Genomic DNA, 13006 nt, shown 5'->3' on the forward strand with positions numbered 1-13006 from the left:
TCCCCCCATGAGAGCCGGTAATTTTAACTGGCAAATTCACTGATAAATCTGGGGAAAGGGCCAAAGAGACCTGACTTCTGTCAAGTCCCAATTGCTCTAAAAATGGATTATTGTTCCCTCTCCAAAACAGCTACTATTCAAATAAACATTCCTTTCATCAGGTTGCTGAAAGGAAGGAATCTTAGTGTTGGAAATAATATTGGTAAGGATTCTGATGGGCTAGCCAAGTATGGAAATCTTAAACAGCTTGCACAAATTACTTACTGACTTGTGCAAGTTGCTTAGGAGAAAGACAGAAATAACACTGAGAGAGCTCACACTGCATCCCTCAGCTGCAGGGTGAGCCAGGATTTGAGAGCAAAATGAGAGACGTGCATATCAGTGAACTGCATGCAGGCTTAGCCATCAATCTTGCCCCTCCCCCATGCCTCAAAAGGGCTCTCTGCCTTTTTTTTTTTAAACTGCCACATGGGTATCCATGCATTTATCTGTTCATACATCTGTTGTTTTATTTTTTAAAGGTTTTTTAAAATGCAAAATTGCTCTGGAAGGAAAGGGAAGTTTCTTGGTGATAAGGGGGGGGGGGGTAGCCAATCAGCACAGCTAGTTTCTGCTTCAAATTCTTAGAAACTGTGTTTCACTGCTTAAATCACATTGATCAATGGATTCTAAAGCCTGAGAGGTTTGCACATTCATTTGCTTTGTGTTCAGGTTACAAAGATGCAGCTGAAGGCTACAAACTGGGAAGCCTCCTTGCAGTCACTATATAAGGCCAACTATAAGGCCATTTAAAAAAAAATGGCAGCGGAGAAGTAACCAGCCCCTCAGCCACCTTGTCTTCTAAGTCAGGTATGCAACCCTTCTCTGAAAAGTTTGGAGAAGCTTGCCTGTCCCCCAGTCTTTGTATGTGTTTTTTTCACTCCCCACCCCAAAATGGGCAAATAAAGCTGTGCTGAAAATTTCTGCTCTAACTGAAACTGGGACTTTATGCTCAGAATGTGCGAATCTGCCTGGGTCCAGTCCGGGGGATTTCTGTTGCAGGGAAATCCAGCCCTCTTGGGGCTTGACAGATTCCCCCAGATCTCCCAGCCTGGCTTGCAGTTTTCATCTAAATGTTTCCCTTAAAAAATGGCAAGATACATAAATTGCGTAAGGAATTTGCATATCTTGGGCAAATTATGGTTGTAGTTAGCATATTTTATGCAAATTGTGGCCGTAAAGTGCTTAGTTATGCGTAAATTGTGGAGTTGCCAGGGAGGGCTTGCCAGGGGGGAGAGAAGGGAGCCCGTTTGTCTAAATGACACAGACAGGTCAGTGGGGAGGTGATGAATGTTTGCTTGTGTGGGATGAAGCAAGGATGTCTATGTAAGAGGAAGGGTAAGGGTGCATGTATGTGTGTGCGTGCACACGCGCATGTAAATGTGTGTGAAGGCCCTGGCTCTATCCACCACCATCCCCACCCATGAACATAGCCCCCAGAGGACTCACCAGCCCCCAGTGCAGCCCTCCACCCCAAAAAGTTGCCCAACCCTGCAACAGAATAAACACAGCCAAAGGAGCAAGCTCAAGACAGGCATCAGTCCTGACATTTCAGTTAAAAAATATATCCCTAGCTATGGCACCTTATTGAAAGCACTGAACTGATTACAAACAAATTGAAGGGCATAAAGTAAAAGTGAGCAACTTGTGGCCCTCCAAATGTTTAGCCTACAACTCCCATCAGCCCTAAGCAACAGTGAGGGCTGATGGGAGTTGCAGGCCAAAACATCTGGAGGGCCACAAGTTGTCCACCCCTAGCATAAAGGATGTCAGAACTTACCCTCCCAGGGAGACAGATGACTTTACTGTAGTCTTCATTATGGCCTGCTGGTAGTACATGATCTGCAAAGGCATACAGTTCTCATTGTGATAGCAGAATAGCAGACAATTGAGTGAAAGCCTCACCCACCGAATGGCTAGCAATGTTCTTCTTCCAACCACAAGAAGATGCCTAGGTGAGTACCCAGAAGGCACCTTCCTCGACTGTAAGTTAAGTGTGTGTACTGAAACAAACAAAGCAGGTTCATTGCACACACCCTGCTGTGCAAAATGCCCAGCCTGCACTGTTCCTACAGTCACCTTCATCTAGAACAGGGGTGGGCAACTTGTGGCCTTCCAGATGTTTTGACCTACAAACTTGGAGTTTGTAGGTCAAAACATGGTGAGGGCCACATGTGAGGCATCATGGGAGTTGCAGGCCAAAACATCTGGAGGGCCACAAGTTGCTTACCCCTGATCTACAACAGGGAAAGACAGGAACAGCTTAGGCCACCAGCATGGATGGAACCACATGTGTGTCTAGGCTGTGGGGGTTAGACATTAAGTGACATGCAACACACTATAAATGCACCTGAAATTGTATTGGGTTGGTAATTCAGACTGAGAATTAGCAGCTGGGAGAAAAGAAGGCAAAGAGCTGCTCCTACTAGTAAACAAAATGAGGTGGCCAATGGATGGTTTGGTAACTCATTCAGAATTAAGTATATATTCTACCATGATGATAGTGGTAGTGGCGGGAAGGGGACAATGTGGCTTTTCTGCCTGAGGTTTGGGATGTTCAGATTTTGTTAAATCCATTCCACCTGTGTCTTTCATTCTGCTGTCTGCTCATTGATGGAATTGGATTTTTTTTAATGAAGGTACAAGAATTTTGTTCCACTTGCGCTAATGCGCATTACTGCAAGCACAAATTTGTGCAAATCCCCCCAAGTGAAAACCTGGTCTGCAAGTCTGTGCAATTGAATCCATTGTGGATTTCTCTAACAGCCCTACCTGAGGTACCAACATCTCTTGAGCCATCCAGGAAATATATTGTGCCCACTGTTTAAAAAGCTTGGGCTAAGCCAAGGATGCATGGGAGTAAACCCGGATTGTAGATTCTCCATGAATCTTTACCTGCCTGGGTGTAATGAAAGGGTATACAGTGATAGCAGTATTGGATCTGGGCCTGAGAATGCAATCTGACTGGTTTAGTTTCACTCATGCATTTAAAAAAAGAAAATCACCCCAGTCTAGTCTTTTACTTGGCACATGGCAAACATGTGTGGTGCCCCAGGGCAGTCTCTGGACTGTTACAATGACTTTTATATACGGCATCTAGGAGAGTGATGCTTTTATTAGGACTAGATGTTTATCATCATTAATGCAAACAACCACTGATTAATATTTATTACAGAAGGGAAAAAGAAATTACCTCTCTCCTGTAAACAGCTATGGTTTTTTTCTGTAAAACAAAGGAATGTAATAGGAAATAAAAATAAAAATTGTTGAGTGTGTGTTCAAAACTGCATTAGAACAGAGCAACACCCCCTTTAACAATTAAAAACTAATTTCAGACTAGCATCTACCCAGTACATCTATCTAACAAAGAGTGCACTGATGTGAAGAGTTTCCACCCGCCATATGATTTTGTTCAGACTTATTCAGCAGACAGTATTGCCTGCTCGTTTTCAGCCCACGTATGTGTGTGCTTTTAATTACAGGGTTATTCTAATGTAGCTAATATAGATTCATTTAGGAGACAGAGATTAGATCATTCAGTATTAGTTAAAGGTGACAGGAACTGACACATTGCAAAACATAAACACTGCAATTAAAAGCCTCAGAAACAATATCTGCTGTGCTTATGCTGTGATTTAAATAGCTCAGATGATGTTATGTGTCATCCATCAGCCAGCAAGCAACTGAAAACTAGAAATTAACTGCAGACTGTTTGTTCCTGAAGCTCCCTTTGAAGTATCATGCCATGACTTTGTTTGGAATAAACTGATGGAAACAGAGGAAAGGCACGCCAAGCACAGGCTCTCAAGAAAGCCCCTAAGTTTTGAGAAGGCCCTTTTGCTTCTATGACTCTCATTCAATCACCCACCAGCTTGTGTAGTGGAAATCTGCCACGTGTGAGGGGCTAACTAATTATTACATGCAAATGTGCGTAATAGGGTCTGGACACCAGTTTTCTTTGTCTTTTGAAAAGCAATTTCATGAGGCGGGGTGGGGGGCACTTTGAGCAGATGAACACGAGTAGGCATGTAAAGGATTGCACTGTTAGCACTTTGCATGAACCAAGGCCTTTTGCTAATTGAAATAATACAGTACCAGCAAAAGAAAGCACCAAAAGAAAGAAGTTGATTCATACTACTATGCCATTTCTGAGACTATATCTACTCTATGAATATTTATTTATTTAAAACAATTGTATCCTGCCTTTCCTTAAAAAGTGTAACGTAGCTAAGAATTAGAAAACAACAAACAACAATACCAAAGGAATTAAATGTTGAAATTGGGTGCTTACAGGTTAATATTACCTTATTAGCACTTTAATTGCATGCAGTAGCACTTGAGAAGATGGTTGTATACTATTTATTGCAGAAAATGTTGGATTTTAAGAAAATATAGGTGAATATTGGATGTGTTAGGCTGTATTAGGTCCCTTGATATTTTTGTTAGCATTGTAGATAATATATGCTTATTGTAATGTATTACATTTATGCAATTCATATGTATTTTAAAGTCAAAGTCTAAAGTCTGAAAACAATAAAAATAGTTTTAAAAATTACAATATCATAGCTAAATAAGAGGACTTCTTCACAAGTTACACTGTACATTTGACTTTATATGCAAGCAAGTGTACAGTGTAACAGGAAGAAGTACCCATGTGGGTGTTGACCTGAAAGCCACATAAATATGTGCTCCCAAATTGAATGCAGAGATGAGCAATCAATGTAGCTTGCCAGTTGCTTCTCCAAAGGTATCCTTTGAGCTAGGCCACTGTGTCAGGGTTGAGCAGAAGAATTGTCCTCAAATGAAACATATTACTATACCCCAGAGCATTTTAGCTGTTTGCTGATGGTAGAGAAAATAAAGGGATGCACCCTGGGACTTCACCGAGGTGGGCCCTTCACCTGGCTTGTGTGCGTGCATGTGTATGAACCCCCAGCAAGCCATTGACTCTAAAATAGAGTTTTTCAGGACACTTCATTATCCCATTAGAGAGCCCACAGTCACAATCAAATCCCACCAGAGTTCCCAATCATCAGCTAAATGACAACATTTAACTGTGTGTGGCTAATCCACTGAAAGTAAACGTTTACCATTATAAAATCAAAATGTCTGCTGAATAAGACTAGATACATCCCTCATTCCCATTAAGCTCCATTTTCCCAGGCCGGTGTTTCTTAAATATACAGTTGTATAAGGAGAACAGCGGTGATATAATAGAATGTGACTCATATGGAGGTTATAGTGCTTTAGTCTTCTACAGAACAATCAAAGAAGGACTTCACAGACAGGAAGGCCACATACACATCGGAGAAAAATAGACTGGAGAGAAAGAGAAAAGAAAAGATAGGAGGAAAGTTGTTAATTATCTATTTCAGAGAGCAACAAAGCTCTTAATGAAATGGGTATTGTATCTGCTATTTTAAACTGAAGAGTTTCATCTATCTATTCATCTTGCCATCATTTTTTTGTTAGTTACTCTTGTGTTTTCCATTTATAATTTGATGTCTAAATGCAACAAACTTTTGGTTTAGGGTTGCCACCCCATGATCCATTAGTCAGGGATTCAATGGTACAGTACACACCCAAGAATTCATTGAGGACAGTAGCAAAACTCCCAAAGGAGTCGAATTGACAAAGGAATTCCACAAGCTATTTGCAGCCTTTTCACTCATCAATACAGTAGCTCATGAAAATGTCTCTCTGAGTTGAACAGTTTACTCATTTGACATTGATAACAGAGTTTCTGCTTTGAATTTGGATTAACAACAGAGCCTATAGGGCTTGGGTTAGGGGACTGCATATGCAAGTGCCCCTGGGGTGCTTTATTATCTATTTTTAAACTGCATATCATACTGTTCCCCCAATCAAAAAGATTGACAATAAACACAAAACACAGAATAGTCCAAATTTAAAATATAAATACACATAAACACCAAGAAGAACAATATGAAATACATAAAACCACCCTGGATAGTGGTCTCCACATTTCAAATTTGGACCATAAATTAACCATATGAAAAGAGGATTTCTTTCGGGACCTAGTTACAACAATACATTATTTACAATGAGACAGATGTAGTCCTATGATGTTTGTATGATTCCCCTCCCACTGCCTGGATAAGGCCTCTTGACTTGCAGTGATACTCATATACATCTACAGCCCTTTTCCTGTGGGAACATGTCTGTAGCTGAGCGTAAAGATCAGCCTACCCCACCAATAAAATCCCACAACTTTTTGTGAAAACAAAATTCCTCCATATTTATTTAAGAGAAATGTGGCCAAGAAGCATCAACATATTTCACCTTCCTAATCCTCCTTTACCAACATACAATCGCAGTGGGACTTGCCACATGATGGTCTTTTTCTGCATTCCTAATAGAATGATTGTGTGTGATCCAGATGTGGAGGAATTCAGACATCTTTCTCTCGCTAGTCTGTCAATTGCCAAGGAACTCCATTTTCCCAGCATTTAAGTCACTATCTGCTGTTGCTGGGGGAAACCCAATTTTCCCAGCTACTAATCCCATCATCCACATTGCTTCCCAGCTCAGGAAGAGGAGAAAAGACCCAGCACTCCCTCCCCCAACCTCTGCCTCCCAGCAACTAATGGGACTTCTATATCTTTAAAATCTATTGCCTCTACAGCTTCTTCTCATAATAAACTCTTTTTTTTTTTTTTTTAGAAAGTCCTTTCCATTCCAATCCCCCTCTTCAATCTACACTTCCTCCCAATTGGAATAGATTTTTCTGAGGACTGAGGAAAACAAGTGCTCACCTACTGAGGGAACAAGTTTTAAAAGGACGAAAAAGTCTTATTAGGCAGTGGTAGAGAAAGGATTGAATGCAGCACATTTGGAAAGAGTTGGAGCATGTATGTGTGAATTTAAGTCCAGCGTTAATAGCTTTCTACAGCATTCAAAAACCTAAACCCTTCCTCTACATAAGACTGTAAATAAATGAGCAACATAGCTTGGCTTGATAATCTTTTTTCCAGTTTATGTTTGGTTCCTCGTGGCTAACAGACCCTTGTTCTGCTTTCAAAACAACACGTGAACCACCTCCTCTTAAAGTTAAAACCTAAACCCTAGTATTTAGCTCTCCGCTTCAGTTTCCATGGCAACCAAGCCCACTTGGCCATAGCAATTACCTGCCTCTGACAGCTGAAACCACTGAGAACCCTTACACAAATGAAAAGTTTATTAGCACTGCGAAGGGTTAGATGAAAACAATTGCCATGAGGAAAGCTCTGACTTCATGCACACCAAGCAACATCTAAGCCTCACCTTCGGCAGGGGGCCAATTGGCCTATAAATATTAGATTTATTTTTTTTTCATTTCTATACCACCCAATAGCTGAAGATCTCTGGGCAGTTCACAAAAATTAAAACCAAACGGCACACAATAAAACAATTTAAAATATATAGAACATTAAAACCACAATATAACAATACAACCACAATAAAACCTAGCAGCAGTGCAGGAATTTAAAATACAGATTTAAAACAGCAAAGTTAAAAGTCTAGAAAGCTAAAATGCTAAAATGCCTGGGAAAATAAAAAGGTCTTCACCTGGCGCCGAAAGGAATACAATGTAGGTGCCAGGCAAACCTCCCTAGGGAGCTCATTCCACAGCCGGGGTGCCACAGCAGAAAAAGCCCTCCTCCTAGTAGCCACCCGCCTCACTTCCATTGGCAGGGGCTCACGGAGATCACTTCAAATGCCTGGTTTGTAATCTCCTCTATCCCTTCGTTCTCTGTAAAGAGCTACATTATATGACTAGAATGTACATTCAGACAGTCCTACATACCAGAACATCTTTCTCATTCTAAGACAATTTGTGCAACTGAAATTAAATTTGAGCTTAAAAGGGTCTAATTCTCACTGAACATGGGTCTAGACTGTACCACTTCAGATCACAACAAATGCAGCTTCTGTATCTTTAAAATCTGTTGCCTCCACAACATTTCCTCCTGGTGAGCTCATTACATGATGGAACACTCCACACAAAAACACTACAACACAGAGAAAACTAGCACACCAGGGAAAGAACTATATTGGAATTCTTCTCCGCGACATGCTCATGCCAGTTTTTAAGTGCAGGGAAATATTTAATTTTTGGGTATAACCGTTCACTTACTTAAACCCCAGCTGCAGTCTTAGGACCAAAGTAGACAAAACCATGGAGATCCATGATAACATCTGCCATTACAGTTGCAGAAGCGATTCTGATTATGACAACAGCACTAGTGATGAAACTGGCCTCCCCCAGCCCCCAAGCTACTATTTGCTTTGTAAGGGGTAGCTCCTGTACATATAAGCTTCTCCTAATAGCACAAATAGCAGCTGTATATCTGTGTGTTCCAATTTTCATCTGGAAAATGGTGCAAGAAGGGAAAGTGTTAACTGCTCTACCACCAAGGTCTCAATCTGGATGGAACCCCCTTCACTGCAGCAATTTGCCAACATTTAAAGAGATACGATATCACAGATCTCCCTCGTCTTGTCTAATTCGTCCTTGAAGTGAAATGGCCAAGATGCAGATGAACTGCCTCAGTGAGAACTTGGCCAAGAAGGCCACTAGTGCAATATATAAAAGTTATGGGCAGTATCCAGAGGGGCACAACTGCTAACTCAAATTATGTCGCACTACCTTAAACTTCTCTAGTGCAATGCCAGTAGTGCTAGCTGGCACACTGATTTTCTGGGGAAATCAGTGGTTCTGTCTTGTTGGATACTGCCCTCTGACTTATATTCCTGTGTGCTATTCTACTAAACTGAGGGCAAGGAAAAGCAAGAAACCCCATAGGGGACATGGATTAAGAATGCCCCAATTTTTGCTGGTACTCTAAACTTAGAAATCAGTGTGAATCCAAAGGTTTCTGGAACTCTACAATGTATGGTACTCCATACCTCTTTGTTCCTGCCCATTTTCACCACTGGCCCTTTGGTTCTTAATAGCTAATCTTGGCTTGGCTGAGACTTCTTGAAGAAATTTTAAATAAATACATATTTAAGAATAGGAATGCATTGCAGTACATCATCATTCAAAAATATAATCAAAGTAATTCTGTAAAATGCAGACTTACCTAATTTACCTTATTTTCACAGGGATCAGTCACTCTGTCTAAGCCATACTCAAGTGTGTCTTGCATCCCTGGCTATTATACAGAAACAAAACAAAGCCCAACAATGACATATTTGTGCCATATGCAAATTTACTTCAGGCCCTCCTGTTTATTATATGATGTATGATGAAATCTACCTATTAGTTGGCAGTTGCATGACAAATTAATTTTGAAACAAAATTATGCAGATCTTACTGATACTTCCTAAATAGAATAGCTTCACCATTTTGTCTTCCAGATCTAAGCCTGAACCAGGCAAGAACTGTATTAATATTGTATTTGTTGTAGAAATAATGACATGCCATGGTGCCTCAAAAAACTGTTTATTTTGCAGCTCTGCAGAAGCACAGGGAATACAATGGGTGCATATTTCTGCAACCTCAGGATCTCAGTTTCCATTTTAAAACTCAAGTTTCTAGCCCTTATGGTTGTGAAAACATGCTTTCAAATGTGTCGGTAATATTGGGCGCAACCTCCAGAGACAGAGGAAAGCTCAGGTTTTCAGTGGTCAAGCTTCAATTCCCGGAGTACCTCCTGGCCCATTCCTAGGATTAGGTGAAGCAGACTATATTCAATATTTTGGACCTGCTAATTCAATATGGTGTAGAAATAAGTAACAACAGGCAAATAGATGCATATTTGCTTAATTTGCAAAATTTATAAAGGTCACAGGATTTGGGGTGCATGTTTTTTACTTTAGTTTGTTTTGTTTTTAGTGCAGAATACACACAGCCATATCTGGACCCGGTGTCAGTACCCAGCACCAGTGGGTAGCAGGGCCCACGCCAGGCAGCTGGCTGGGTCTACAAGCTGAAATTTTAGATTTCCCCTCAGTGTAGTGTCACTGCAAGCCATTGTGGGAAATTAAAATGGTGCTCCCTCTCACAATGCCCCAGAGCAATGCTGTATCAGGGGCACTGTGGGAATTATTTAATGGCAGCTCACAGCTACCATCAGGGAAGCCCATAGATGGGGGCCCACCAAAATAGGAGACTACCAGAGGGGCCTTCGCTGAGGATCCCCTTCAAACTGTGGCCACAGTAGGCAAAATTCCCTTTACTATGTACTTAGTAAAGGTACAAGAGTCTTCTCCTTCAGTACACCTGACAAATTTAATAACAGGAACACTTTCTGAGAGTTGTATCCAATTATGGTAGAACAGATTTCCCCTGCAGCCGCCGCCCCCGTCCCCCAAATCTGCTCCAGAGGGTTGGGAGACCCTCTGGAGCAGATTTGGGGAACGCATGGGGGTGAGGACTGCAGGGAGTAGAGGGCCTCCACTATGGAACTAGTGGACTGCCACTTACATGAGCGGACTGCCACTTACATGAGATTTCGATCCAATCCTATATCTTTTTTAAGTATGTTTTAGGAAAATCTTGGCATGGGAATTGGACCATAGAGAGAATATGCTACCCATTGAATGAAGAAATGCCTTGACATGGCAAACAGATTGGTACTGCTATCAGAGCTGCTTCGAGCACAGCTGAGTTTTGATCAGCTATCTGATGTCTGATGAAGTTTGGTCATCAATAATTAAACCTCAGCCACTGCTATCTTAAAAGGGTGAAAAGAGGGGAAACAGCTGAAGAAAAAGAAAGATCCATTTGCAGCTCTAGTGTGATCAAAGGAGCTTCAGCAGGGAGGATGAGGCAGGACCAAAGGGGCTGTGCAGCATATAGGGCCTTTTTACAGATGGTATGTCTTTCCCCTCCACCCCACAAGCTAAGCTGCAATTACAGTCTGACATTTGCCGGAGGCTTATACCTTCTCTGTCTGTTAACTGCTGGGCTCTGAGTTGGCCGCTTACACTGCACGCACAATTAAACGTGGATCTTTATGATTTGAGATTAGGGAATGCAGCTTCTTGGCATGTGTCAGAGCCTTATGGCAGGCTGTGATCAGTGTGGTACTGCTCAGGAAACACCCCACTAGCATCCACCAGAAGTGCCTCCAAAATAGCAGAAGCTCGGCGCTGCTGCATGCCCAGCTTGGAGTCGTCCCCCCCCGGTATGGATGATTTAACAAAGCACCCTTCAGAGCCACTCAAGGCAGGGAGGATCAGTGTGGGAAAGCCAGACAGCGAGGAGGCAGACGCCGTGCATTCGTGTATCATTTTTGCCACTGCTCTTGCTATTGGCAGTGGGGTTGGGTGGGAGGATTCTAAGTGCAATCCTGCAGATGCATAAATCACTTAGGTTCAACTATAGTAGCTGAGTTCAAGGAACCAAATATGCACAAGACAAATTTTCACAGCATGCACAGTTCTCAGGAGATGGGTTCATTGTCCAGCTGCTTCCTGTGTGACTTTGTGCCTCACTTCCCCCCTCTGTACAAAGTAGGTTATCTGGGCTTCCTTATCTTTTTTTACTGAAAGAGCCATTTCCCCCTACTCCTACAGCAGTAAATCCCAAACTGCCTGCTACAAGACCAAGGCTGCAATCCTATTGATTGTGCCCTTGGTGATCGGAAGCCCCTGACCTCAGAGGCAATCAATCATCCGATGCCGAGTGGGAAGAGCAGCAGAGGAGAACTTCGCCTCCCTGTCCTCCCGCCCTGTAGATTTCACTAGATGGGCTTTTTAGCCCATCTAGGGAGAGCGCATCAGAGGGGGAGGGAAGGAGGTGGAAGAGGCTCAGGATAACTGGTATCCTGGCCTCTCTGGTCCTCTCCCTGCCCACAGGAACGCATCCTTTCCTCCACCTTGAGGTCACTTTTCTGGCCTGGAAGGGCATCCAGTGCGGTTCTTTCTGTGCCAGCTGTGAGGGGGCGGGGGAGGTGGGGTGGATCTCTGACTCCCCCTTCTGAGGTTGGAGTGCTGTCTCTCACCTCGGAAGGGGCAATCCAAACAATCCTATGGTGCCTGGGATGCTCGCCCAGGGACCACAGCATTGCTCTCTAAAAGCTCATGTGCTGTGAGGGATTAATTAAATAACTAACACGTTTAACAGCACAATCTTATAACATGTCTACTATGTATTTATTATTTACTATTTATTTATTGTATTTATATATGGCTGCCCAATAACATTGTTCTCTGGTTGGCTCACAGTTAAAATGATAAAATACAATTGAAAATATAATATCATAAAATATCAGAAGTCCCATTACTCCCAGGTATCGGATTGCGGGCCAAGTCTCCTGGAAGCCCAAAGAACCCACCCACAGTGGAGGCTGCCTCTGGTTGATTCACTGCTTCAGCCTTGCCATCTTCCAATAAGACTCCTTGGGGAGGTGAGGTAATTTTGCTACATTTCAGTATCAGGTACAAAAGGGAGCATTCAGTCCCTTCCAAAGCAAGTTTATCTTCCCTCAGAGGAGTGTGCCTATGCATGAGTCAGTCTCTAGCTTTGCCTCCATCCAGTCAGGAGGCATACCCAAATTAGTGATTCATACAGATATATGGGGGGGGTCTCCTTTGAGGACAGGTAATTCTGATTCTTACACACACTGGAAGCAAACCTTCTCATGCACATGAATGAGGTGTGCCTCTGATTTTAATATGGGGTGTGGGTGGGGAAGCACTCACTCTTGGGAGGAGTTGGGGAAACAGAAACACAGAGGAAAGCCATTCAGAACAGCCTAGAGCTCTGCCTCTGAAACAGCTAGGAAGACCCTACACCCACACTGTGTATATCTTCCCTCACTGTAGCATACAGTGTTCCAGTACAAGGCAAGTACATTTCCCCCCAGGGCAATGCTGTGACAAATAAGAAACCAGCCATGCAAACCCAACGGACCCCCCCGCCCCCACTTTTCAGGTACCGTATGTGTACATGTGTGCTTGGCTCTCAACATTTATTGAATAAATATGGTATATTGTTGTTCAGATTATCACTGTA

At 42.5% G+C, this 13006-nt stretch overlaps 1 protein-coding gene across 1 annotated transcript in view; it reads right to left on the bottom strand.

Moving 5' to 3' along the window:
- RGS9 (regulator of G protein signaling 9) overlaps positions 1–13006 on the bottom strand; it is a 97846-nt gene that overhangs the window by 47563 nt on the left and 37277 nt on the right. The window contains exons 11-13 of the mRNA XM_084837497.1: positions 9135–9197; positions 3233–3262; positions 1820–1881 (exon numbers count right to left, since the gene is read on the bottom strand). Of these exons, the coding sequence (XP_084693623.1) occupies positions 1820–1881; positions 3233–3262; positions 9135–9197 (155 nt within the window). The remainder of the gene's footprint in view (positions 1–1819; positions 1882–3232; positions 3263–9134; positions 9198–13006) is intronic.

The sequence above is a fragment of the Heloderma suspectum genome, chromosome 2 (assembly GCF_057233095.1).
Source record: "Heloderma suspectum isolate Gila_16-S chromosome 2, 16-S_ref, whole genome shotgun sequence".
Classification (NCBI taxonomy): domain Eukaryota; kingdom Metazoa; phylum Chordata; class Lepidosauria; order Squamata; family Helodermatidae; genus Heloderma; species Heloderma suspectum.